This window comes from Hippopotamus amphibius, chromosome 12 (assembly GCF_030028045.1).
Source record: "Hippopotamus amphibius kiboko isolate mHipAmp2 chromosome 12, mHipAmp2.hap2, whole genome shotgun sequence".
Classification (NCBI taxonomy): domain Eukaryota; kingdom Metazoa; phylum Chordata; class Mammalia; order Artiodactyla; family Hippopotamidae; genus Hippopotamus; species Hippopotamus amphibius.
The window spans coordinates 73253767-73279240 of record NC_080197.1 but is presented as its reverse complement, the minus strand read 5'-3'; the positions used below and the strand labels follow the sequence as shown (position 1 = coordinate 73279240).

General features: G+C 36.0%; 1 protein-coding gene across 1 annotated transcript in view; it reads right to left on the bottom strand.

Moving 5' to 3' along the window:
• Window positions 1-25228, bottom strand: part of A2M (alpha-2-macroglobulin) — a 75594-nt gene extending 50366 nt beyond the window's left edge. Inside the window, exon 1 of the mRNA XM_057702599.1 lies at window positions 25115-25228. Coding sequence (XP_057558582.1) covers window positions 25115-25197 — 83 coding nt within the window. The 5' untranslated portion in view covers window positions 25198-25228. The remainder of the gene's footprint in view (window positions 1-25114) is intronic.
• Between the last annotated feature and the right edge of the window lie 246 nt (window positions 25229-25474).

The window sequence follows — 25474 nt, the reverse complement described above, 5'->3', positions numbered from 1 at the left end:
CTGAGAATTTGGGGGCTTCATGAATCTGGATATTCTTTTCCCTCCCTAGATTGGGGACATTTTCTGTTATTATTTCTTTTTTTTTCTTTTTTTATATTTAATTTTATTTATTTATTTATTATTTTTTTGGGGGTACACCAAGTTCAATCATCTGTTTTTATACACATATCCCCATATTCCCTCCCTCCCTCGACTCCCCCCCACCCGCCCTTGACTCCCCCCCACCCCCCCATCCCAGTCCTCTAAGGCATCTTCCATCCTCGAGTTGAACTCCCTTTGTTATACAACTTCCCACTGGCTATCTATTTTACAGTTGGTAGTATATATATGTCTGTGCTACTCTCTCGCTTCGTCTCAGCTTCCCCTTCACACCCTGCCCCCCCAAACCTCGAGTTCTCCAGTCCATTCTCTGCATCTGCATCCTTGTTCTTGTCTTGTCACTGAGTTCATCAATACCATTTTTAGATTCCGTATATGTGGGTTAGCATACAATATTTGTCTTTCTCTTTCTGACTTACTTCACTCTGTATGACAGACTCTAGTTCTATCCACCTCATGACATACAGCTCCATCTCATCCCTTTTTATAGCTGAGTAATATTCCATTGTATATATATGCCACATCTTCTTTATCCATTCATTTGTTGATGGGCATTTAGGTTGCTTCCATGTCCTGGCTATTGTAAATAGTGCTGCAACAAACATTATGGTACATGTTTCTTTTGGGATTATGGTTTTCTTTGGGTATATGCCCAGGAGTGGGATTACTGGATCATATGGTAGTTCTATTTGTAGTTTTTTAGGAGAAGAAGTAAAATTGTCACTCTTTGCAGATGACATGATATTATATATAGAAAACCCTAAAGACTCTACCAGAAAACTGCTAGCACTCATTGATGAGTTTAGTAAAGTAGCAGGATACAAAATTAATGCACAGAAATCTCTTGCATTCCTATACACTAACAATGGAAGAGCAGAAAGAGAAATTAAGGAAACGCTCCCATTCACCATTGCAACAAAAAGAATAAAATACCTAGGAATAAACCTGCCTAAGGAGGCAAAAGATCTGTATGCAGAAAACTTTAAGACATTGATGAAAGAAATCAAAGATGACACAAAGAGATGGAGGGACATCCCATGTTCCTGGATTGGAAGAATCAACATAGTGAAAATGACTGTACTACCCAAAGCAATTTACAGATTCAATGCAATCCCAATCAAATAACCAGTGGCATTTTTCACAGAACTAGAGCAAGAAATCTTACGATTTGTATGGAAACGCAAAAGACCCCGAATAGCCAAAGCCATCTTGAGAAGGAAAAATGGAGTTGGTGGAATCAGGCTTCCTGACTTCAAACTATACTACAAGGCCATAGTGATCAAGACAGCATGGTACTGGCACAAAAATAGAAAGGAAGATCAATGGAATAGAATAGAGAACTCAGAAGTAAGCCCAAACACGTATGGGCACCTTATCTTTGACAAAGGAGGCACGAATATGCAATGGAAAAAAGACAGCCTCTTCAATAAGTGGTGCTGGGAAAATTGGACAGCAACATGTAAAAGAATGAAATTAGAACACTTCCTAACACCATACACAAAAATAAACTCCAAATGCATTAAAGACCTACGTGTAAGGCCAGACACTATAAAACTCCTAGAGGAAAACATAGGCAGAACACTCTATGACATCCATCAAAGCAACATCCTTTTTGACCCACCTCCTAGAATCAGGGAAATAAAATCAAGAATAAACAAATGGGACCTCATGAAACTTAAAAGCTTTTGCACAGCAAAAGAAACCATAAACAAGACTAGAAGGCAACCCTCAGAATGGGAAAAAATAGTTGCCTATGAAACAACAGACAAAGGATTAATCTCCAAAATATGCAAGCAGCTCATGCAGCTTAATACCAAAAAAGCAAATAACCCAATCCACAAATGGGCAGAAGACCTAAACAGACATTTCTCCAAAGAAGATATACAGATGTTATTATTTCTTAAATGCCCCTTTATCTTTCTCTTATCCTGAGAATCTCATCATGTGTATATTGTTTTACTTCAGGAGGTGCTATAACTCACATAGACTTTCTTTACTCTTTTCTGTCCTTTTTCTCTTTTTGTTCCCCTAGCTAGGTAATTTCACATGTGTTGTCTTTGAGTTTGCTGATTCTTTCTTTTGCTTGATTGATTTTACCTTTGAAGGTCTCTTGAATTTTCAGTTCAGTCATTGTATTCTTCAGTGTCACGATTTCTGTTTGGTTCTTTTTAAATAGTTTTTATTTCTTTGTTGAATTTCTTATTTTGTTCATGTTTTGTTTTCCTAATTTCATTTAGTTGTCTATCATTGTTCTTTTGTAGCCAGTTGAGTTTCTTTAAGATGATTATTTCAAAATCTTTGTCAAGCAATTCATGAATCTCCTTTTTGTTGTTTTAGGACTGCTTACTTGAGCTTTATTTGTTTCCTTTAGTAGTGTCATGTTTATCTATTCTTTGTGATCCTTGAAGACTTGAATTAGTGTCTCTGCATTTGAATGAACAGTCATTTCTTCTAGTCTTTACAAACTGGTTTTGGCAGGTGAAGACCTCCTATCAGGTTCTTGGACTAATGGGACTATCACTGAGGTCATGATTAAGTGGGCTGGAGGCAGGTTCCAGGGATGCTTTGTATCCAGGGTCACTAGACCTGTTACCATGGGCACAGACAACTGTTGCTCCTCCCTGGTTGGACAAGACTAACTTCAGGGCTGTGGTTGAGTGGGCTTGGATCTGGATCATAGGGATGCTACCAGTTTCAGTCAAGCCCATGGTAAGTAGGCCTACTACTGGAGTCGCAGATTGGCATGGTTGCTTCTGGGTCTGTGGACACATGGGTCTGGTAGCAGGACCATGGAACTGAATCCACAGGGAGATAGGGCTACTTTCAGATCTATAACCAGGTCCATAGACAGTGGGTCCATTCCCAGGGTATGAGCCTGCCTTCTCAAAGCAGTTTCCCTCAGTCCTGGGCTCCACTGGGGTGCTACAGCTTTCTATCTGGATTCCAAAGCTTCCCAAAAGATATTTTTATTTGTACATGCTTGCCAGATGTGGTATTTCTGTGGGAGGATGAGGGCTGGGGACTTCCTGTTCTGCCATCATGCTAATATCACTCACATATTTTATTCTTTATTAGAAACTTAAAAAATGTTTATTTTTATTGGATGAAATAAGTTGATGATTTCTTGTTATTAGTATAAATATTTTATAATATAATTTTATAAATGGAGCTTAAGTGACCTGGTTAAATCTGCTGCATTATCGTGCATAAAGCACATCTCAATACATTGACTGCACTTCTAGTTTCAGGTTCTCTCTTGTTTGTGAATTAATTGGAATTAAGAATCTTCCTAAATTCTTTACACTTTTCTTTAAAATTTGTAATTATTTCCTCTAGGTCTAATAAATAATATTTTAAAATATTAATTTTCTTTGAGTCTTTCCAACAACTTCAACCCAATTTTTGCATAAAAACTGAGCTTTTTTCGCATTTATATTTTATCAGTTTGTGTAATTTATTACTAAAATTTGTAATTGTAGTAATGCAACTGCATAACAGATTTGACAATATACCACAATGATTCTGAGTAAGCATGTAAACTTGACTGTTAAGAGCAAAAGTGTGTGAGGGTTTTAGAAATTATTAATGGCCACAAGCATTTAATATTTCACTGGTTTCGTTTTCTGAAATGAAGTATGTTATTTCATCTGGTGAATATCTTAAGTGAAGATGAGTTAAAGTTTTTAGTGTAATTCATTTAAATGTAATGCAAATATGATATTCAGTTGAAACTTTATTTCAGAGGAGTAACAAGTGTTAAGATTTTATGTTGAGAACAAAATCTACTCTATGAAGCAGTGCTTCACGTGACGTAGGACCTTTTGAGGGGAAAATTTGAGGTTTGTCTACTGTTTCTCCTCTGGCGCATCTTTGTATGAACCAGGTCCTATCATAGACTTCTTAATTTTTATGGAAGAATGCATAATTTGCCACAAAAAATCTCCCAGTTGGTAAGAATGTAACTAATTTCTAAATCAAAAGACAGTTATTCGTTCACCAGTTTTCTTTGGCAGAAGCTGGGGTGGAGTGTCTGGAGTCAGAACATAGTTCATCTTTTCAGTTACACTTCTTAAAGATGTTGAACTTATTCACTTCACTGTGTATTTAGGCTCTAACTTTTGTGAAACCAAACCACTGGAAAACTGCATAGCTGGGCTATACTACCTTGGCTTATTACAGGATTTCATTAAGTGGCTTGCTATTTAATGTTATCAAGTAGTCATAACCTTTTTTTTCTTTCTCTTTCCTTTTTTTTTCCTCTCTTATTTCATCAGAAGACGATAGCAAAACACCCCCAATATTTAGTTACTTAAAACCTATACAGCCTGACTCATCATAGACATTTAATAACAATAAATATTTATTAAATGAAGAGCCATATTAAATTTAATTCTTAAATCGATTCTAAATATACGAGGGTGAGTCAAAAATCATCCACACTCCAGTTATAGTAAAAATTCCGTACATTCTATAGCCATAGTGCAGATAATTTTTGACTCACCCTTGTAGATTGTTGTTGAAGGCATTATTCATCACTAGTTGATGATAAATTTATTAATTCATTCAGCAAACATTATAAATTCTGTTGATGACAATGTAAGCACAAATAAATAGTCACTAAGAAGACAATTGGAGAGAAGAAAGTAACTTTTCATTTTTGCAAGTTTTTCAAATATTTCTCTGATTATAAAAATAATGCACTTGTAAAATATATAGGTATGAAGAAAATAGAAAACAACACATGATCTTCTAATCCAAATATTTCATCTATAAGTATTATTGTATACAATAATAGATGTGAAGATGCAGATGTAGTTTTCTTTTCCTTTTTTTACCATCTTAACCTTTTAAAAATGTACACTTCATTAGTATTAAATATATTCACATTGTTGTGAAACAGATTTCCAGAACTTTTAATCTTGAAATTCAGAGGTCTATACTCATTAAACAGCCACTCCCCTTTTCCCCTTTAACCCAGGTCCTGATAACCACCATTCCACTTTCTGTTTCTTTGGCTTTGATTACTTTAGATACTATGTATAAGTGAACTCATACAGTATTTGTCTTTTTGTGGCTGGATTATTTCATTTAGCATAATGTCCTCAAGATTCATCCAGGTTGTAACAAGTGACAGGAATTCCTTTACAGGAATTCCTTAAAAAGGAATTCCCCTTTTTAAGACCGAATAATATCCCATTGTGTGTTTATACCACATTTTGTTTATTCACTCATCCATGAGTGGACATTTACATTGCCTCCACCTTTTGGCTATTGTGAATAGTGCTGCTATGAACATGGGTGTACAAATATCCCTTTGAGACCTCACTTTCAGTTTTTCTGGATGTATAGCCAGAAGTGAGGTTGCTGGATCATATGATAGTTCTAGCTTTAATTTTTTGAGTTCTCATAGTATTTTTCATAGTGGTTGCACTGTTTTACAATCCCACTAATAGTGCACAGAGTTCTGATTTTTCCATATCCTGGGTTTTCTTTTTTTTTTCTTTGATAGTAACTATCCTAATGGATATAACCCCAATAACAATAACATCTCATTGGGGTTTTAACTTGCATTTATTTGATAATTAGTGATGCTGAACATCTTTTCATATGCTTGTTGGCTATTTGTATATCATCTTTGGAAAAGCCCCTATTTATGTCTTTTGCTCATTTTTTAAAAAAATATTTATTTTATTTTATTGTTGTTGATTTACAGAAGCTCTTTATATACTATGGATCTTAACCCCTTATGAGATATATGATTTGCAAATATTTTCTCTCATTCCATAGGTTGCCTTTTCACTCTGTCGATTGTGTTCTTTGATGTACAAAAGTTTTTAAGTTTGATGTAGTCCCAATTATCTCTTTTTGCTTTTAGTATCATAGTCAAGAAATCATTACCACATCCAATGTCATGAAGATTTCCCCCCATGTTTTCTTCTGGGAGTTTTATAGGTTTAGGTCTTAACATTTATTTCTTTAATCCATTTTGAGTTAATTTTTGTATGTGATGTAAGATAAGGGTCCAACTTTATTCTTTTGCAGATAGATATACACTTTTCCCAGTACCATTTGTTGAAGAGACTATCCTTTCACCATTGAGTGGTCTTGGCACTGTTGTTGAAGATCATTTCTCTATTCTCTTCCATTGATCTATTTGTCTTTATGCCAGTACCATGCTGTTTTGATTAATGTAGCTTTGTAATGTTTTGAAAACAAGAAGTGAAAACCCTCCAGCTTTATTTTTTTTCAAAATTGTTTGGCTATTCAGGGTCCCTCAAGATTCCCCATGAATTTTAGGATGGATTTTCTTTCAGAAGTGTGATTTTATTATATCATACATTTTGTTCTGCAACTTTTCCATTAAAATATATATTGCAGATACTTCTCATGTCAGCATAAATATCTCTATTAAGAGAGATATATTCTTTTGAATAATTACTTTATATATATATTATAATAAATCAATACCATATAGATAATCAATCAGGTTTTTGTTTTGTAGTTATTGCATCAATGAGCATGCTTGTCTTTGCAGAGTAGTCTGTATGGTAAATTACTAGAAGTAGAAATATTGTGTCAAAAGGTCAAGGCTGGGATGGAAGCTCCACAAGGGAAGGGATTCCGCTCATTGCTGTAGCCCCAGTGCTAATAACAGTACTTGGTATGTACTGGGTGCTATATAAATAGTAAATAAATAATAAACCCAATGAACAAATAAGTAAACAGATAAGATATAACTTTTGAGCTAAGTCTCAAAAATTAAAATGATATTTGCCAAACTATGGCAGATGATGCTCACTGGCTTAACCTACTCACACAGCATCTTTCTCCCTAGCCATCTTCAAACTAGGTAAGGGTAGCTATTTGATCTAGTCTGGCCAGTGACATATAAACGGAAAAATTCTGGGTGGGGCTTATGGAAAACTTTTGCTTTTTTAATAAAAAGAGAAAGTTTCAGTGGGCACACCAATGAATGTTTTAATTCATTCTTCCTGCATGGAAAATGGTTGTAATGCTTGCAGTTTCAATGGCCATCCTGAGTCAACAAAGCAACAAGCAGGAGGATCAAGGTCTGCACGCTAAGCAAGTCCAAAAGATAGAAAGGGCCTTGGTCTCTGCCAGTATTATTGGGTAATTGTGTCAACCTTGGAATGTCAACCTGTGGACTTCTTCCCTATTTGTTTAGCAATTGCTTATTGCTTTTCTGTTATTTATTGCCAGAGGGATTCCTAGCTAATGCACAGACAGATGCAAAATGCATTCTAAATAGATAGAGAAAAGAAGGACTTAAAGTAAGATTGCAACAATAGGGAGAGTGAGAAAAATATGGATTTGAAGTGTACTGGACATGACTTAATTACTAGTTTAATACTGATGAGCATATTGCAGAGAAAAGTTACAGTACTGCATTTTATCTTGTCTGATACACTATTGATATAAAGGACACATCTAATATACTACTTTTCCATTTTAGAGATGGTAAATAGAGAATGACTATAGGTTTCTCACTAGGGCTCTAGTGGATTATCTTGCTAGTAACAGATGTAGAGAAACTCTCAGGTAGAGTCTTAGATATGTTGGATTTGAGGCTCTCTTGTGAAATTCAGTGAAGCTATTTAGTAGGGATTTGGGTATAAAGTTCAGAAGTGAAGGGAAAAAAAGAGATTGATTAATTGGGTTATTCATCCATTCAGTCAATATTTAAGCCTACTATGAACCAGGCTCTTTATTAAGTACTGGGATATTGTGAAGCAAAGCAGTCAAGTGGGGTAGATGGGTATTATTTAGTTGGACCACATATATTTTAATTCATACTTTGTACCAGACACTGTTCTGTGGTTAACAAAAACCATATGTTTCTACCATTGGGGAGTTTACATTCCCCTGCATAAAAATTAAGAATGTGAGGGGATGGGAAGGCTGGGACATAGTGAAAGAGTAGCATTGACATATATACACTACTAAATGTAAAATAGATAGCTAGTGGGAAGCTGCTACATAGCACAAGGAGATAAGCTCTGTCCTTTGTGATGACCTAGAGGGGTGGGATAGGGAGTGTGGGAGGGAGGCTCAAGAGGGAGGAGATATGGGGATATATGTATACATATAGCTGATTCACTTTGTTGTACAGCAGAAACTAACACAACACTGTAAAGCAATTATACTCCAATAAAGATATATATATATATATATATATATATATATATATATATAAAGCATGTGGCTGATGAAAACATGTGAGCATGCTGACAGATCTCACTTTAAATTCACAACTATAGACTTTGGTACAAACACAGCCTCTGTGCAGTGCTACTATATTGCTCAAGTATTTTATCCCCTCACTCTCCCAGTTCATTGTTTTTGTAAACAATGCCTTTCTTCTTTTCTCTCAACTGATGACATGGCTTCTTATTTCACTGAGATAACAGAAGCGATCAAAATTAAAACTTTGATCATCTTCCCCCAATACTGAAACTATCAGCTCATCTGCATCTGTACCTATTACTCTGTCTTTTCTTGTGTTGCAGGATGAACTGTGTATGCATCTAAATCCAAACCGTTTTTTTTTTTTTACTGGAACTCATTCTTTTTTGCATAATCAAAAATTTCATTACTAAATTGATTTACCCCTCTTTACTACACCATAAAAATCTCTCCTTTCAACCTCATTATTGTTAACAGCATATAGATATATATTCCATCTGTGAAAAAACAAAATTCTTGGCTATACATATCCCTCTATCTACTACCCCATTTTTTTTCCCTTTTCCACGAACCTCCTCTTAATATTTGTCCAAACTTACTACTTCTACTTCTTCTTTGCCCATTATTTCATGAACCCAGTCCCATCAGGCTTTATCTCCACTGTCAGTCACCTGTGATCTCCATATTGCCAGTTTCAGTGGTCAATTCTCAGTTCTCATTTTATTCTGTCTTTCAGAAGAAACTGACATAGTTGCTCACTCTTCTCTTGAAATACTTCCTGAAGCAATTTCTTCACTTGAATTTCAACACCCTGCACATCTTTGATTCTGTCAGTGATGTTCAGAATCCTTTACTATTTGTTTTCCTGACACTTAAACATTGCCATGTCTCAAAGTTCAGTCTTCTCACTTCTTCTCTTCTCAAGTCATATTCTCTCCAAAGGGATCTCTCCTTGTCCTAGGGCTTCAAATGCTATATTTAGACAATATTTAAATCCTCATTCTCAAGCAATTTCTCATTGCAAAGTATCTCTCCCTTCTGATTCAGAATTGTATTAAATAACTGCTTACTCTGACTTCACGGAAGTCTATAGGCACCTCAAATTCAACAAGTTCAGAATTAAACATCTGGTTCTTCTTCTCTTCTCAGTAGTTTTCCTCTCAGTAAGTGGATCTCCATTAAACCAATTGCTCAGGCCAAAAATATGTGGATTCATCCTTGGTTTCTTCCTTTCTACTGCTTCCAACCTAAAGTTTAGCAGCAAGTAGGACTATATCTTTAGTCTGGTCACTTTTCTTTATTTCATCTACTGCCTTTCTAGTCTAAACCATGATCATCCTTTACCTCTACTAGTCCAAGATCTCCTAACTTGTCTGCATGATTCTACCACTTCTCTCTTACAATCCACTCTCTCACAAAGGCCAAGATAAATCCTTTAAAATAAAAATATAATTACATCATGCCCTGGGAAACTCCTCTAACATCTCTCCATGATCCTGAAAATAAAGTCCAAAACTTTTACCAAAGCCTACAAGACCCTACAGGATTTGGCTATTCCCTCCCATGGCCTGATCTCATTTTTATGGCTTGACCCCATCTTATTCACTCTGCTGAAGTCACACTGGTCCCTTTCCTGTTTCTAGAACGCACAAACTCTGCTTTTGCCTCAGGACATTTGCACTCCTTATTTTCTCTTCCTGGGGCACTTGGAATACACATAAGATTTTCTCCTTTACTTCTTCATTTCTCTTTTCCAATGCCTCCTCACAAAGGCCTTTCCTGACCACTCTACCAGAATAGCAGTCCTATGCACATTGTCCTCTATTTCCTTACTCTGTTTTTTATTCTTCTTAGCATATTTCATCACACATATATATGTGACCACATAACACTATATGTAAATATAAATGACTATATGACATAAAATATATTATATGTAACTGTATGATACTATGTGTATTATATATATATACAATTTATATAGTGTATATACATATTAATGCCTATAACAGTGCCCAGTTGTTCATATTAGGTGCTCTATAAATAATTGTTGAGGGAAAAAATGCCTAAAATTAATATATAAAAGGATACTGTGTTGACAAATGTTGGTCTTTGTTTTCAGTTTTCCAAATGTGATTCCAGTGTCCACAGAGATGTCTTTCCCAGCACCGTTATTTGCAAAACTGATAAGTATTCCTTTTGTGTGTTTAGTCACTGATAGAACATGTAGAGCTGAAAAAGCTAAGTATTGAGGAATTGATGTGTTCTATTAGAGAACATTTTCCAAGTTAAAATGTATTTATTAACATTCTAGGGATAGTCATTTGATTGTGAATTAAGCTATGAATTTGCTACCAGCTATGTAACTCACATTTCTCTACTTTTTATAAAGACATCATGATTTCTTTAGATTCCTTGCCGACATCGTGTTAGACAATGGCAACTCCATCATCCTATGCTATCAGCACTTTATTCCTTTCCTATTTCTGTCTATCTATCCATAACATTCATTGCGCACACACTGAGTTCAAGGTGAATAACTGCTCCCGAAAATGCAATGAGGTTCTTTCTTCATGACCTCGTGTGAGTGTAAAATGTTGACATAAAGAAAGCACTAACAGTTGGGGTCTGGATGCTACTTGAACAAACAGGACAGTCAGTGTGGCACTGCTGGAGCAAGTTCTTACAGCAAAGTACCAATGACACATCCAATAATATCAGAATCGTTTGAGGACAGAAAAACAAGGAACTCAAAATTCTTTGTATGAACTGAGGATAGCATTGATTTCCAAACCTGGCAAAGATAACACAAAGAGACTAATTTCACTTATGAATATCAATTAAATGTCTTAAATGAAAAGTTAGTAAACATAATCCAGCAGCACATTAAAGAATTACTGATTTTATGCCACGACCAAGTTCATTTTATTTCCGTAGATGTAGGAAGGCTTTTGACAAAGTTAAATATCCACTGAAAGTCAGTACCATGCTTAGTAAGAAAACATTAAAGTATTTACAGTAAGAAATAAGACAAAAAGTCTATCTCCACTACTCTTTAAGTTTGTTCTACAGGTTTCATCCAGTACTAAAAAAATAAAATATAATAAAATAAAACAAAACAAATAGGTGATAAGTATAAAGGAAAAGGTAAAATTATCATTATTTGAATACAAGATAATTTTATACTTGAAAAATGTAAAAGAGATGGAGTTGGATCGTTCTCCTAGAATTTCTTCATTTTTTAAAGATCTTACTTCTCTCTCCTCTTCCACCTGTGTCATTTCTAGATTTCTATCTTTGAGCTCACTAATGCTCTCTTCCGTATGGTCTGCTCTATTTTCAGTGCTTTCTAACACATTCTTCATCTTATGTATTGAGTTCTTCAGCTCTAGTTTCTATCTGGTTCCTTTTTAGAGTTTCAATCTCTTTCGTAAAGTATCTCTTCTGTTCATTAATGTTATTCCTGGGCTCATGGAACTGCCTTTCTGAGTTTTCTTGTAGCTCCTTGAGATTCTTCATCAGTTAGATTGCAATATCCCATGACTTTAAGTTTGGTTTCTGGAACATTGTCATTTTCCTTTTCTGCTCTCATGTCACCATGACTCTTCATGGTGCTTGATGAGTTGTTCCTCTGCCAGCACATCTGAGGTAGCAAACACCTTTCTTCTTTAGGTAAAGCTTTTTTTTTTTTTTTTTTACTTGATAAGAAGGATTCACTAAGTTAATAATTCAAGGACTTCCTCTTGTTTTCCAGTGGGTGGCGCTGTAGCACAAGTCTTTTGGTTTTTTTACTTGAGCTACTGCCTCCGCTTCTATGTGAGAATCTGCATTTTCCACCCTCCGCTGCCTTTGTCCGAGGTGCTTCCTGGTGCCCTCGTTTTCACTGCTCTTGCCTCCAGGATCATGGGTGCCTTGCTGCTCCAGTGCCACTGGCATCACCACCTGGAGCACCAGGATGGCAGGTGTCTCTGCCACATCCAGGGCCTCCTGGGTTGCAAGCTCTGATGCTGTGAGGGGAGGAGAGGTGGGGATCCAGGGTCATGGGTGTCTCTGCCATGACTGGGGTTGTTGGGTCATGGCTGCTGCCACTGTTGGGGGGTGGGAGGGGGGATGGAGTTGCAGGCACCTCTGTGGCTGGAGGAACAGGGTCACAGGCCCTGCTGCCATTGTTGTCTAATTCCTTGTGGCTGCAGGTACCTCTGCAGCCAGGAGGCCAGTGTCATGTGCCTTCTTCCCCTGATGCTACAAGATTGTCTGGGGCTGTGGGCTCAGCCACTAAGGCTGATGGTCCAGGACTGCAGGCACTGTTTCCACCGTTCCCCGGGCTCTGCTTCCTTTATGTGTCTGGGTCCTCCCACCTGTAGATGCACAGATGTTTGAAATTTTCTGATGTCCTGGTGTGTTGAACAGAGGCACCTTTGTTGAAGTGTGGATGTTTTACTGGTTGTAGGTTGAAGGGGAGAGATAAAAAGAGCCTCTCACGCCACCATCATGCTGATGTCACACCAGGAGGATTGTTCTTGCAGTGTGGGAGATAATGGTGCTTCAGATTAGGATTTAGAATGGAGGTAGGGAGAGCAAATGTAGCTGATTAACTGATGATAATGGCATTGCCAATGCAGTTCCCATAGGAACTGAGAAAAGTGAGGAGAGGGCAAGAGTGTGGTGTGTTTACAAGACACGCAGGTAGAGATGCCCAGAAGGCGCATGCATCTCCAGCAGGGATATCCCAGGGTGATGATGTGCTCTTCACCTTCGTAACCAGTTAGGTGGCACATGTTTTAATTTCTTCCATTTCGGACAAAATTAAATCCAATCACTTGAACCTAGTGACAGGGCAAGATAAAAGATGCAGATGTGGAGAACGGACTTGAGGACACAGGGTGGGGGGCAAAGGGGAAGCTGGGATGAAGTGAGAGAGTAGCATTGACATATATACACTACCAAATATAAAACAGATAGCTAGTGGGAAGCTGCTGCATAACACAGGGAGATCCACTCAACGATGGGTGATGACTTAGAGGGCTGGGATAGGGAGGGTGGGAGGGAGTCGTGGGAGGGAGGGGATATGGGGATATATGTATAAATACAGCTGATTCACTTTGGTGTACAGCAAAAACTGGTAACAGTGTAAAGCAATTATATTCCAATAAAGAGCTTAAAAAAAAGGAAAAAAATAAGTAAATCCAATCACTTAAGGTGATATGTGCCAGACTTCTTGTCTATAAGGTTATTTTTTTCCTTCGTAACTAATAAATATTTTATGGGGAGGTACTCTCAGACCGTGTAAATGTCCTGTTTCTAATCAAAATTTCAATGCATTTATTTGTTTATGCCAGTATAGAGTCATATTTTCCTACTTTATTTAATGGGTTATAATCTGTTATTTATTTACTTTGATGCTCAAATAGTGTCAGATTTGGCCAGTAAAAATCATTTAAGCTGGCTTCTGGGTCCTTTTGACATGTCCTTATCATTCTTGAGCCATTACTTATCTTCTGACTCAAGATATTTCAGGCTCATGTTATAATTTTCCTTCTCTATACCTGAAATCAATATTTCTTTAAGGACCTATTTTTTTTAAGCAAATGACATTAGCAATCAAGAAATGGGCTGTAGGTATGCCCATTATTTTTAGGGTGTCACTACTCCCAGGCTTTCTCAGCAAATAGAACTAGGGAGTTTATGTATGTTCAAACACATATACATAAATTCATACGTACTCCATTTGGCTTTTTTTTTTATATAAACTTGTTTATTTTATTGGCTGTGTTGGGTCTTTTTTGCTGTGCGTGGGCTTTCTTTAGTTGTGGTGGGGGCTACTCTTCATTGTGGTGCGCAGGCTCCTCATTGCCCTAGCTTCTCTTGTTGCCCAGCACGGGCTCTAGGCTCATGGGTTTCAATAGCTGCAGCACATGGGCTCGATAGTTGTGGCACACGGGCTTAGTTGCTCCGTAGCATGTGGGATCTTCCTGGAGCAGGGATCGAACCCGTGTCCCCTGCAGTGGTAGGTGGATTCTTAACCACTGTGCCACTTAGGAAGCCCCTGTTTGGCTTCTGATGTCCCACACATAGGCTATCCCTCCATAAGGACACCCTCCTCATTTTGCTCTGGCTTTGATAGCTTGAGCCAGGGTACCCTCCTTTGTAAACCTTCTTCTCACTCTGTCAGAGTTGTACACTCCACCATCGGCTATCTTAATTCTCTTCAACTTGGTGTGACATCTATCTTACTTAGCCCCATCTAGTGGTGTTGGGCTGAATTATTCAGAAAATGAAGGGAAGAGGTAGCTGATTTTTACTTCCTTTGTGGCTTGCTACATTTTTCAAATTTACTTTGTAGCATGTGCTGTTTATAAAATAAACAAAATTAAGGAAAAATAAACAAACAGACAAGCCTAGACAGATAAACAGGGTTACCTTGGTAAAATGCTATTTATTCTGTGAGGAAGTTTAATTCCTTCAGGGATTGCTTAATTAGTATCTAGTTAAAATAAATAGAAAAGCCACTTTGCGGCTTGTCTTCTCATTTTCTTGATAGTCTTTCACGGAGAAGATTTTTAATTGTAATGAAGTTCAGCTTATCAATTAGTTCTTTCATGGATAGTGCCTTTGGTTTTGTATCTAAAAAAGTCATTACCATAACCAATGTCACCTAGATTTTCTCCTATGTTGTCTTCTAGAGTTTTATAGTCTTGTATTTTGCATTTAGGTTTATGATACATTTTTGAGTTAATTTTTTGAAGAGTGTAAGGTCTCTGTCCAGATTCCTTATTTTTCTTTTCTTTTCTTTCCTTTTTTTGCATGTTCTAACATTATTTGTTGAAAAGCCTATCTTTGTTCCATTGTATTGCCTTTATTTCTTTCTCAAAGGTCAGTTGACAGTACTTATGTGGGTCATTTTATGGGCTCTCTATTTTGTTCCACTGATCTGTTTGTTTCTTCTTTCACCAATACCATCCTCTTTCGATTACTGTAGCTTTACAGTAAATCTCAAAGTTGGATAGTGTCAGTCCTTCAACTTTGTTCTTTTCTTTAGGTGTTGTGTTGGGTTTTTTGCCTTTCCACATAAACTTTAGAATACTGATATCCACAAAATAACTTGCTGGGATTTTAATTGGGATTGCATTGAGTGAATAGATCAAACTGGAAAGAACTATCATCTTGACAATATTGAGTCTTCTTATACATGATCATGCAATATCTCTCCATTAATTTGATTCTTCTTTGATTTCTTTCATCAGAATTTTCTGTTTTCTTCTTATAGGTTTTGTATATATTTTGTTAGATTTATATCTAAGTATTTCATTTTTGAGGGGTGCTAATGTAAGTGGTACTATATTTTTAATTTCAACTTTTACTTGTTTATTGCTGGTATATAGGAGAACAACTGACTTTTTATATTAACCTTGTATCCTGCAGCCTTATTATTACCACTTTATGCAGCTATCTGAAGGAATCAACAAAAGAACTGTAACATTAGTCATAGTCACATAAACAATCATGCCATCTTTGAACAGAGTTTTATTTCTTTCTCAGTCTGTGTAACTGTTACTTCCTTTAATTGTCTTATTGCATTAGTTAGGACTTCTAGTAAGATGTTGGAAAGAAGTGATGAGAGGGACTTCCTTTGTTCCTGTTCTTAGTGGGAAGGTTCTAGTTTCTCACCGTTAAGTGTGATATTAGTTGTAAGTTTTTAGTAAATGTTTTTTTCATGTTGAGGAAGTTCTTCTCTATTTCTATTTTGCTGAGAGTTTTTTTTTAGCATGAATGGGTGTTGGGTTTTGTCAAATGCTTTTTTTGCATCTACGGATACCATATCATTTCTTCTTTAGCCTGTTGATATGATGGGCTACATTAATTGATTTTCAAATATTGAACCAGCCTTGCATACCTGGGATAAATCACACTTGGCCATTGTGTATAATTCTTTTATACATTGTTGACATTGATTTACTAATTTTTTTTTGAAGATTTTGCACCTATGCTCATGATAGATATTGGTCTGTAGTTTTATTTTCTTATATTGTCTTGGTATAGTTTTATATTATGATAATGCTGGCCTTATAAAATGAGAAAGTATTTCCTCTTCTTCCATCTTGTGGAAGAGAGATTGTAGAGAACTGGTAAAGCTCTTTCCTTAAATGTTTGATAAAATTCACCAGTGAACCTATCTGGGCCTGGTGGCTTCTGTTTTGCAAGGTTACTAATTATTGATTCCATTTCTTCAATAGATAGAGGTCAGTTTGAATTGTCTATTTATTCTTGTGGGAATTTTGGCAGTAGTGTCTTTCAGGGAATTAGTTCCTTTCATCTAGGTTATTAAACTTGTGGGCATAGCATTGTTCATAGTATTCCTTGGTTATCCTTTTAATGTCTGTGAGATCTCTAGTGATGTCCTTTCATTTCTTTTTTTTTTTTTTTTCATTTCTGATATCAGCAATTTGTATCACCTTTCTTTGTTTCTTAGTTGGCCTGCTAGAGGCTTATTAATTTGTTGATTTTTTTCAAAGAATCAGCTTTTGGTTTCATTGATTCTCTCTATTGATTTCCTCTTTTCAATTTCATTGATTTCTGCTCTAATTTTTAAATATTTCTTTTCTTATGTTTGCTTTGGATTTAATCTGCTCTTCTTTTTCTAGTTTCCTAAGATAAAAGCGTAGATTACTGATGTTAGGTGTTTTTTCTTTTCTCATATATGCATTCAATGCTATGAATCTCCCTCTAAACACTGTGTTTTCTGTGTCCTACAAATTTTGAGAAGTGTATTTTACTTGTTCATTGCTGATATTTAGAAAATAAATATATTATTTTTTCTCCTTTGGCAACTCTTATGCTCTCTGAAAGATGCAAAGACTACTAATGTCATATACAAAATTTATAAAAGTCTTTTCATTTATCAATCTTCTTACAATATATTTCTACAGTAGGAATTCTAGGAATAGGTGATCAACAAGATATTAGAATTGACCACTTAAGATCCTAGATTCATATGGAACCATAAGAGATACTGAATTGCTGAAGCAATCTTAAGCAAGAAGAACAGATCAGGAGTCATCATTTGTCTTGATTTCAAACTATATTACAAAGCTATAGTTATCAAAACAATATGGTACTGGCATAAAAACAGACATATTGACCAATGGAACAGAATAGAAAGCCCAGAGATAAATCCACACGTTTACAGTATATTGATCTTTGACAAGGGGGGCAAGAATACACAATGGGGAAAGGATAGTCTCTTCAATAAATTGTCTTGGGAAAACTGGATATCCACATGCAAATCTTACACCATACAAAAAAAAAAAAAACACAAAATGGATTACAGACTTTAGCATAACACCTGAAACTGTAAAACTCATAGAAGAAAAGACAATGAGAAAGCTTCTTGACATTGGCCTTGACAATGATTTTTAGATATGACATTAAAGACACAGGCAACAAAAGCAAAAATAGACACATGGGACTACATCAAACTAAAAAGCTGCTGCACAGCAGAGGAAACCATCAGCAAAATGAAAAGGTAATGTATGGAATGGGAGAAAATATTTGCAAATCAGGTATCTGATAAAGGGTTTATGTCCAAAATATATAAGGAAGTCATAGAACTCAATAGCAAAAAATAAATCACCTGATTTAAAAATGGGCAATTTTTTCCCCCAAATGACCATTTTTTCAAATAGACATTTCTTCAATAAAGATGGACAAATGGACAACAGGTGTATGAAAATGTGCTCAACATCACGAATCATCAGGGAAATGCAAATCAAAGTCACAGTGAGATATCAACTCACATTTGTCAAAATGGCAATTATCAGAAAGTAACAAATCTTGGTGAGGATGTGGAGAAGAGGGAAACTTTGTACATTGTTGATGCGAATCTAAATTGGTGAAGTTACTATGGAAAATACTATGGAGATGCCTCAAAAAATTAAAAATAAAGCTACCATATGACCAGCAATTCCATTCCTGAGTATTTATCCAAATAAAACAAAAATACTAATTTGAAAAGATATATGCACCCCTGTTTATTGCAGCATTATTTACAATAACCAAGATACGGCAACAACCCAAGTGTCCATTGACAGATGAATGGATAAAGAAAATGTGTTATATAAATACAATGGAATATTACTCAGCCATAAAAAAAGAATGAAATATTACCATTTGTGGCAACATGGATGGACCTGGAGAATAGTATGCTAAGTGAAATAAGTGAGGCAGAGAAAGACAAATACCATATTATTTCAGTTACATGTGGAATTGGAGAAAAAAAAAGGAATAAACATTACAAAACTGAAACCAACTCATAGATACAGAGAATAAACAGGTGTGTGGGGATTAGTGAAATAAGTGTAGGAGATTAAGAGATATAAGCTTCTAGTTAGAAAATAAATGAGTCATGGGGATGAGATGTACAACATGGGGAATATAGTCGATAATATTGTAAGAATTTTTTATGGAGACAGATGGTAAGTATATGTATCTTGGTGATCAGTTTGTAATGTATAGATAGATCACTCTGTTGTGCATCTGGAACTAACATAGCATTGTACGTCAACTAAACTTCAATTAAAAAATGAGAACAATAACGTTGCTTTAGTTTCTTAGATTGAATTAAATCTGATTTTGCTTCCATTCTTCTAAAATTCCTGGTGAGAATTAATCTTAGTTTTAACTAGGCTTTCCCCACACTGGGGTCTGTAAAGCAAAATATTTGGGAAATTGCTTTAGTCTTTATTTGAAACTGGTTCCTCCTCATATGACCATGCCATTGTTCAACATGTCAGCCACTTTGAAGCCTGGTTGCTTGGCTGCTTCTATGCTCTATTTGGAAAAAGGAATGTTTCCTGAGACTGGGAGCTCTGTGGCCCAGAGTCTGTCTCACACAGCCACTTAACTCAGAGGTCCTGTCTTTTACCCTGGGTGCAATGATGGAGGGGCCCCAGGTGCCCACAATCTTGGGTCCCGTAAACCTCCACCCACCTCTTGGTTTTGAATTCTTCCTGCCAGTGGGGCTTCTCCTTTAACCTCCCTGCAAAAGACTTCTTTTTCCTCTTCCCCAGGATCACGTAGAATAATTTGCCCAAGTAGCCAGGGCTTTCACAAAGTTATCTTTAAGCAAACTCTGCTTCTAACCTTGAAAATTCTTAAGGCAAAAGGACACAAGGATCTGGCTATACTTTTGAAATGAGAGGGAAAAATACCAGAGGATAAGAATGAGCACAGATCACATTTTTTCCAAATCCTTTTCAGCAGTGAAACCAAAACACTGGTTAATATTTAGTAAATTATTCTTCCACATTAGGAAGGGAAAAATGCTGGGAAAACTGAGAGATATTTTGTTTATTTTTGGAAAAGAAAAGTGGGCTTGTATACTTTCAGTTAAGGTTTGTTTGTACAACTTTTTTTTTTGGCAGGACTGGGGGTGGGGGGAGGAAAAAAAAGATAAAGGGAGAGGGAAGAGAAGGCGGGTCTTATTATCTGGGAAATTCCCATTTTCATATATATATATCTCCATAACCTCATATTTTTGGTTAAAAACACATAGAGACTTCTGTTGTTCTGTATGATTTTCTTATACAGTAGTGAATAAAATGACCCTTCTCCCAATTTCTTCTTTTGTCCTTGTTTGATAATGCTGTTACTGCCTTACACATATATATATTCTTTCTGCTTCTGCAAGCAAAAAATATGGTTCAGGGAATCTGGAATTTTAATCCCAGGATTCAATAAAGAGCACTAGCATTGAAACTTAACTGTTTTTTTTCTGGGAGCAGTGAGAGGCTGGGAAAATGTGTTTGTCTTTGTTTCCGATTTCTACCATTCTCTATGAAAAAATGCGTCAGCAATATTCAATCACAATGTCTAGTAATAAGTGGTACTACATACATCATTTGAGGGAGGGGACTAGTACCCAGTTTCTTCTTCTCTCTTCGGAAAATATGAAGATGAAATTTTAAAAAGTGGTCTGGATTAGGGAGAGACTTCTTAGATTTCTGGCTGACATCCCCTCCTACCCTCCCTCCTGTCAGCCTATGTAATACTTGTGATTGAGAAATCCCTTGTTTCCTACAAAATTCTCACATTCTAAATCAGATCTTTTGGATCATCTTCAAAGATTTCTTCCAAGTTTTCTATTGTGAAATGCTGTGCCTTGTGATTATGGTCTACAATAAGGCCAAGGAGAATGGTTTCTTACATTGCTTCCGGCTTTTTCTCTGGAACAGTTTAGATAAAATGAGATGCATAGAAAAGTCTCTGAGATGTTTAAAATACCATGCAAATATAAAATCACATCAGTATTTGATTTTCCTACCCCCCCCCCAAAAAAAGAAGAAAAGAAAACACACATAAAAATAAAAAATGAATGGACAAAATTCCTTTACAAATATGTTGTGTAGGTTGAGAATTCTCTGACCAAAAGGACAGCAACTGAATTAAAATTGGGCTTCTGAATCAAACAAACGTCCATTTCTCTCCTTTCCTTTCCTTTTTCTAATGGCCAGTTTAAAGGATGCTGAAAACAGAGATAGAAACGCACAGTAGGGCTGAAAATGAGAGACAACCTCATCAGGCCAATGGATAAGTTTCTTGTAAATTAACTGAAATGAATGAGGTATCATACACACCTAAGCATGAAACAGCAGGGGGTGCAGCAGCCCAGAACATTGAGGTGTAGAGATTGAAGTTGTTATGTTTGGCAGGAATAGATTCTAATCATGGCTTGCTCACCAGCCCCCATCCTGAAGCTATCCAGGAGCCCACCAAAAATTGCCTCATTAGAAGAAAAGACCTCCTTACACCTAAAAAATTCCAGTGGATTTAGGAGCTCTGTGTCAAGAGCTAGGGTCAAAGACTGAGTATTCGAACAAAGGATGCTCCAAGTACTCTTATCACTTAGGAAATTCCAAGGGTTTTAGGAGTGCTGTGCCAAGAACCAGGGACATATATATATTCACATATCTTTTGTGTTTTTTTAAATATGAATTTTAGAACCAGCATCTCTGATCCTAGTGTTATTTGAATTGAGATTACATAAGATTTATAAATAAATATAGGGAGAATTGACATTTGATATTTTTATGATGCTGACTTAACCAATCTAAAAATATAGTGTTTTAACATTTGTTCAAGTTTTTTTGTGTGTTCTTCATTACTATTTTAAAGTTTTTCTTATACATGTTTTAAACATTTCTTTCATGTTTATTCCTGGGCATCATGAGAAAAATCAAATCCAGGACAGTAAACGTACCCTTGCAATAAAAATGAAGTCAAAGTTTTGACTGTAGCATCCAGTGTTAAGATGCAGAACTCAATAAGGGTATGCCTAGCAACTTTTAAGTAGAAAAAAATGACTTCTAAAAAATTTAAGGGTATTCCTTTCGGACTATATTTGCTAGAGAACAGGAATTCTAATAACCTTGTTTACAGAAGCCTCATAGGTGACCGAAGGTAGAGATGTACCTGTTGGAGAGATTTGTGGGTGTTGCTTTTGTCTCATGGAATAAATCTCATTAAAATTGATATAAAACACATGACATTTTAAAAGAGAATTATACTAACAGAAGCACTGCCAGATGGGACGTCAAAGGACAGAGACAGTTCAAAATTAAAAGAGACTTCAGAGCCTTCAAAATTCTATAGACAGGAAGAAGACTGAGAATATATCTCAGCTGAAAACATATGCCCTTTCTCATGGAAAGTAAAGGATGAATTAGAGTGTGGAGTGAATTCTGAAGCCACAGAGAGCCATTTTGAGGATGCAAGACTGAATACTAATCAGAGAACTGGTGACATGTGCCTGGGTAGATTTCAGAGTGGCTATGGACCAATAACTGATGTGTGCCTCCTGTTCTCTACCTTTTAAAACAGAAGTATCTGTAAGAGTTGTGCTATGATTATCGCCAGCAGAATGGCAGCAGATAACTTTTCCCTTTAGCTCACAGATCTTCAGATTGAGATGAACTATGCTTGAGGACCTGAAATTAAGGCAGATGACCCCAAGGTGTCTCATCTGTCCTTGGACCTAATTTAGATGACGAGATCCCAGATTTCAAGCCTGAGGCTGATGTCATAATATGACGAGACATCAAATGTTGGAAGGCAACATGGGTGAGTGTTTTTTACATGTAAGAGAGATGCAAATCAGTAGGGGCCTTATGGAAGATTATGAAAGCTAGTGTCTAAAGATTGTTCCTCAATAAACCACACCTTCTAGTATTTGCAGCCTTATGGTTCCCTTCCCTTGAATCTGAGCTTGTCCTATGACTCGTTTTTGAAAAAGGGTAAATGATGAAAGTGGTACTATGTGACTTCCAAAGCTAGGTCCTAAGAGGCTGTTCAGTTTCTGCCTTGGTTCCCTAGAATGCTCATACTTGGGGCACAGTCTCTTGGAATCCTGCTGCCACACTGTGAGAATCCTGAGCCATCTGGAGAGGACATATGTTGACACTCTGTTCAGCATTTCTAGATGAGCCACCAGGTGATGGCCAGTATGAAATGCATGCTGTCCAAGGAACCATCTTGGATACCCAGTCCAGTTGAATCTTCAGAGGACCATAGCCCTAGCCAACATCTGACTTCAGCTACAAGAGAGAACCAAAGCAAACACTGCCCTGTAGGTGAACCCAGTCAAACCATAGAACCGTGAGAGAAAGATAATAAATTGCTATTTTAATTCATTATATTCTAGGTAGATAACTGGAAAACATAGCTACGTAAACACACATAACCATAATACACTTGACTCTTGTAGCAGAGACTGGCTAGTTCTGACCAAGTTTCTTTCCTTTTCCTCCTGAATAGACTGTCTCATCATATAACTGAGTATAAGTAAATATGATGTACATTATATCCAGGTTTGCCATATTAAAACTTCCTGTGGGCGCCTTCAGTCTCACTGCTTGCTGATTGAGTGTTTGGAAGTGACACACTGAAAATGACAAAGCCTCCATCTGCTGGGATTACTGTGGTTTGTCACTGAGTTTTAGGGTTTACTGTTAATAACAGCTAATGTAAAATTAACTAAATACACAACGGAAACAAATTGGCAATATTTTATTTTGCATTTTACTTTTATGTTCATAAGTGAGATTGATATTTAATTTTCTTTTTTGTGTGTGATTCTTGTGATTCTTTTTCTGCTCTCTAAATAGTGTTTTTAGGATAGGGATTATCATTTCCTTGAAATCTTGGTGAAATTCTTCTGTAAAATACTGTTACGCTACTGTCATTTGTAAGTGAAGGAATACTTTTTACTCTTAATTCACTTTCATTTATGTTCAATGGTTTATTCAATTTTTCAAAACAATCTAACCTCAATTTTGATAATTTGTATAATTTTTATTCTTCTAGAGCGTTATATTTTTCATTGAGGTGTTCAAATTTACTGATTATCTATTTTATTAATCTTTAGAATACTGACTTTTTTGCTTTCTTGATTCTATCATTTTGTTGATTTGCATTTTATTAATTTCTGTTCTTCACAATTTCTCTGTCAACAGTCTTTCTATTTTCCTTTTTTTCATTTTTCTAGCTTTTTTTCTAATTCATTTCATCCATTTAACAATCTTTCTTGATTTTTCAATACATACAGCTAGTTTAGATTTAGAAAATGTACTTCTATGTGTACCGGGTAGTTAAACAAATAAACTAGGTATTTTGATATGTAATGTTTTAATTTTTGTTCAATTCTAAATGTTTGTAACTTTCATTGTTATTTGCTTCTAATTTTAAAGCTTTTATGATGGAGAATTTCAAATATACATAAAATTAGACAAAATAATAAAATGAATCCAAATATATCCACAATATTATCCTAATATAATAAACTACTAAGCTCATAGTACTCAGTTCTAATAACCAACAATCTAGAACACTCTTGCCTTTCCTATATCCCATCCACTTTCCCATTTACATTCTCCTCTTCACCACTTCACCTTTCCCATTATCATTTTGAAGCAAACTCGTAAATATTTCAGTATGTATTTCCAGAGGAAAAGGATTTTTTTTATACAAAAACACATTATTATTCATAAACATTTAGCAAAATATTTTAATATCATAAATATTTAAATATTCAGCCAGTACAAATTCTTAACTGCTTATTAAAATGTCATGATGGTTCTTGCCTCTTTTTTAAATTAATTTTTTTATTAGTTATCTATTTCATACATATTAATGTACATATGTCAACCCCAGTCTCCCAATTCATCCCACCACCCCGCTGTCATGATATTTAAAAAAAAAATGTCTTTGGAATCAGGATCAGAACTAGGTCTATACATTGTGATAGGTTGATTGACTGATATGCCTTTTAAATCTCTAACTCTACACGCTCTCTCTGCTTCTCTTTCTGAGACAATTTATTTGTAGGATAAATTGAATTGTTTGTCAGTTTTGCACAGTATGAATTTTGCAAATTATATGCTCATGATATAATTTAATGTGTTCATTGCTTTCTGTACACATAAATCTACAACATGAGTTAAATTACTTCCGATTGTACATTTTAAATATTTTTGTAGTCAATACCTTCCATCTGAAAGGATGATTCTGTGAGGGTGGAGCCTGAGGTTTCAGTGTCTAATCAAATCATGCTTCTTAATGACTATTACTGACACAATGAAAAACATTACTTCAAGAATGTAGGAGAGAGGAAAGACAAAATGTGTTACTCTATTATAATTTTAAGATATCTTAAGGAATGGAAGGGTAGCATTTAACAGGAAAGGCAAAGCAAAGATATAAGGGAGAGACTGAAACGAAAAAACAGACTCTTGAGGAAGGGACTGTGGGTGAGACTTACGGTTCTGCAGAGTCTGAGACGTTGGTAGAAAACAGGACTAGAAATAGTGTGAGACACGAGTGAAGACGTCTGCCTTTCCCCATAGCTAGGGACAAATTGCAGTTATCGTATTGTGCTCAGCTCCCGGCCCTCAGCCTGGTGTCTGAGACCTTTCAAAATTACCAGGCTTTATGTGGCTGCTGTTGGCAAACAAGCTCCACCCCAGTGCCTCCAAACAGAGTTCATAAGTTGGTCACAGATTCCCTGAAAGTGTTGATGCTCTCAGTGATTGCTTCATTACTCTCAAGGCTAAACTCTGTCTGACAGGCTCTGAGTCATTTCCAGAGGATAAAATTTATGTTCTAGTGAGAATGAACTTTA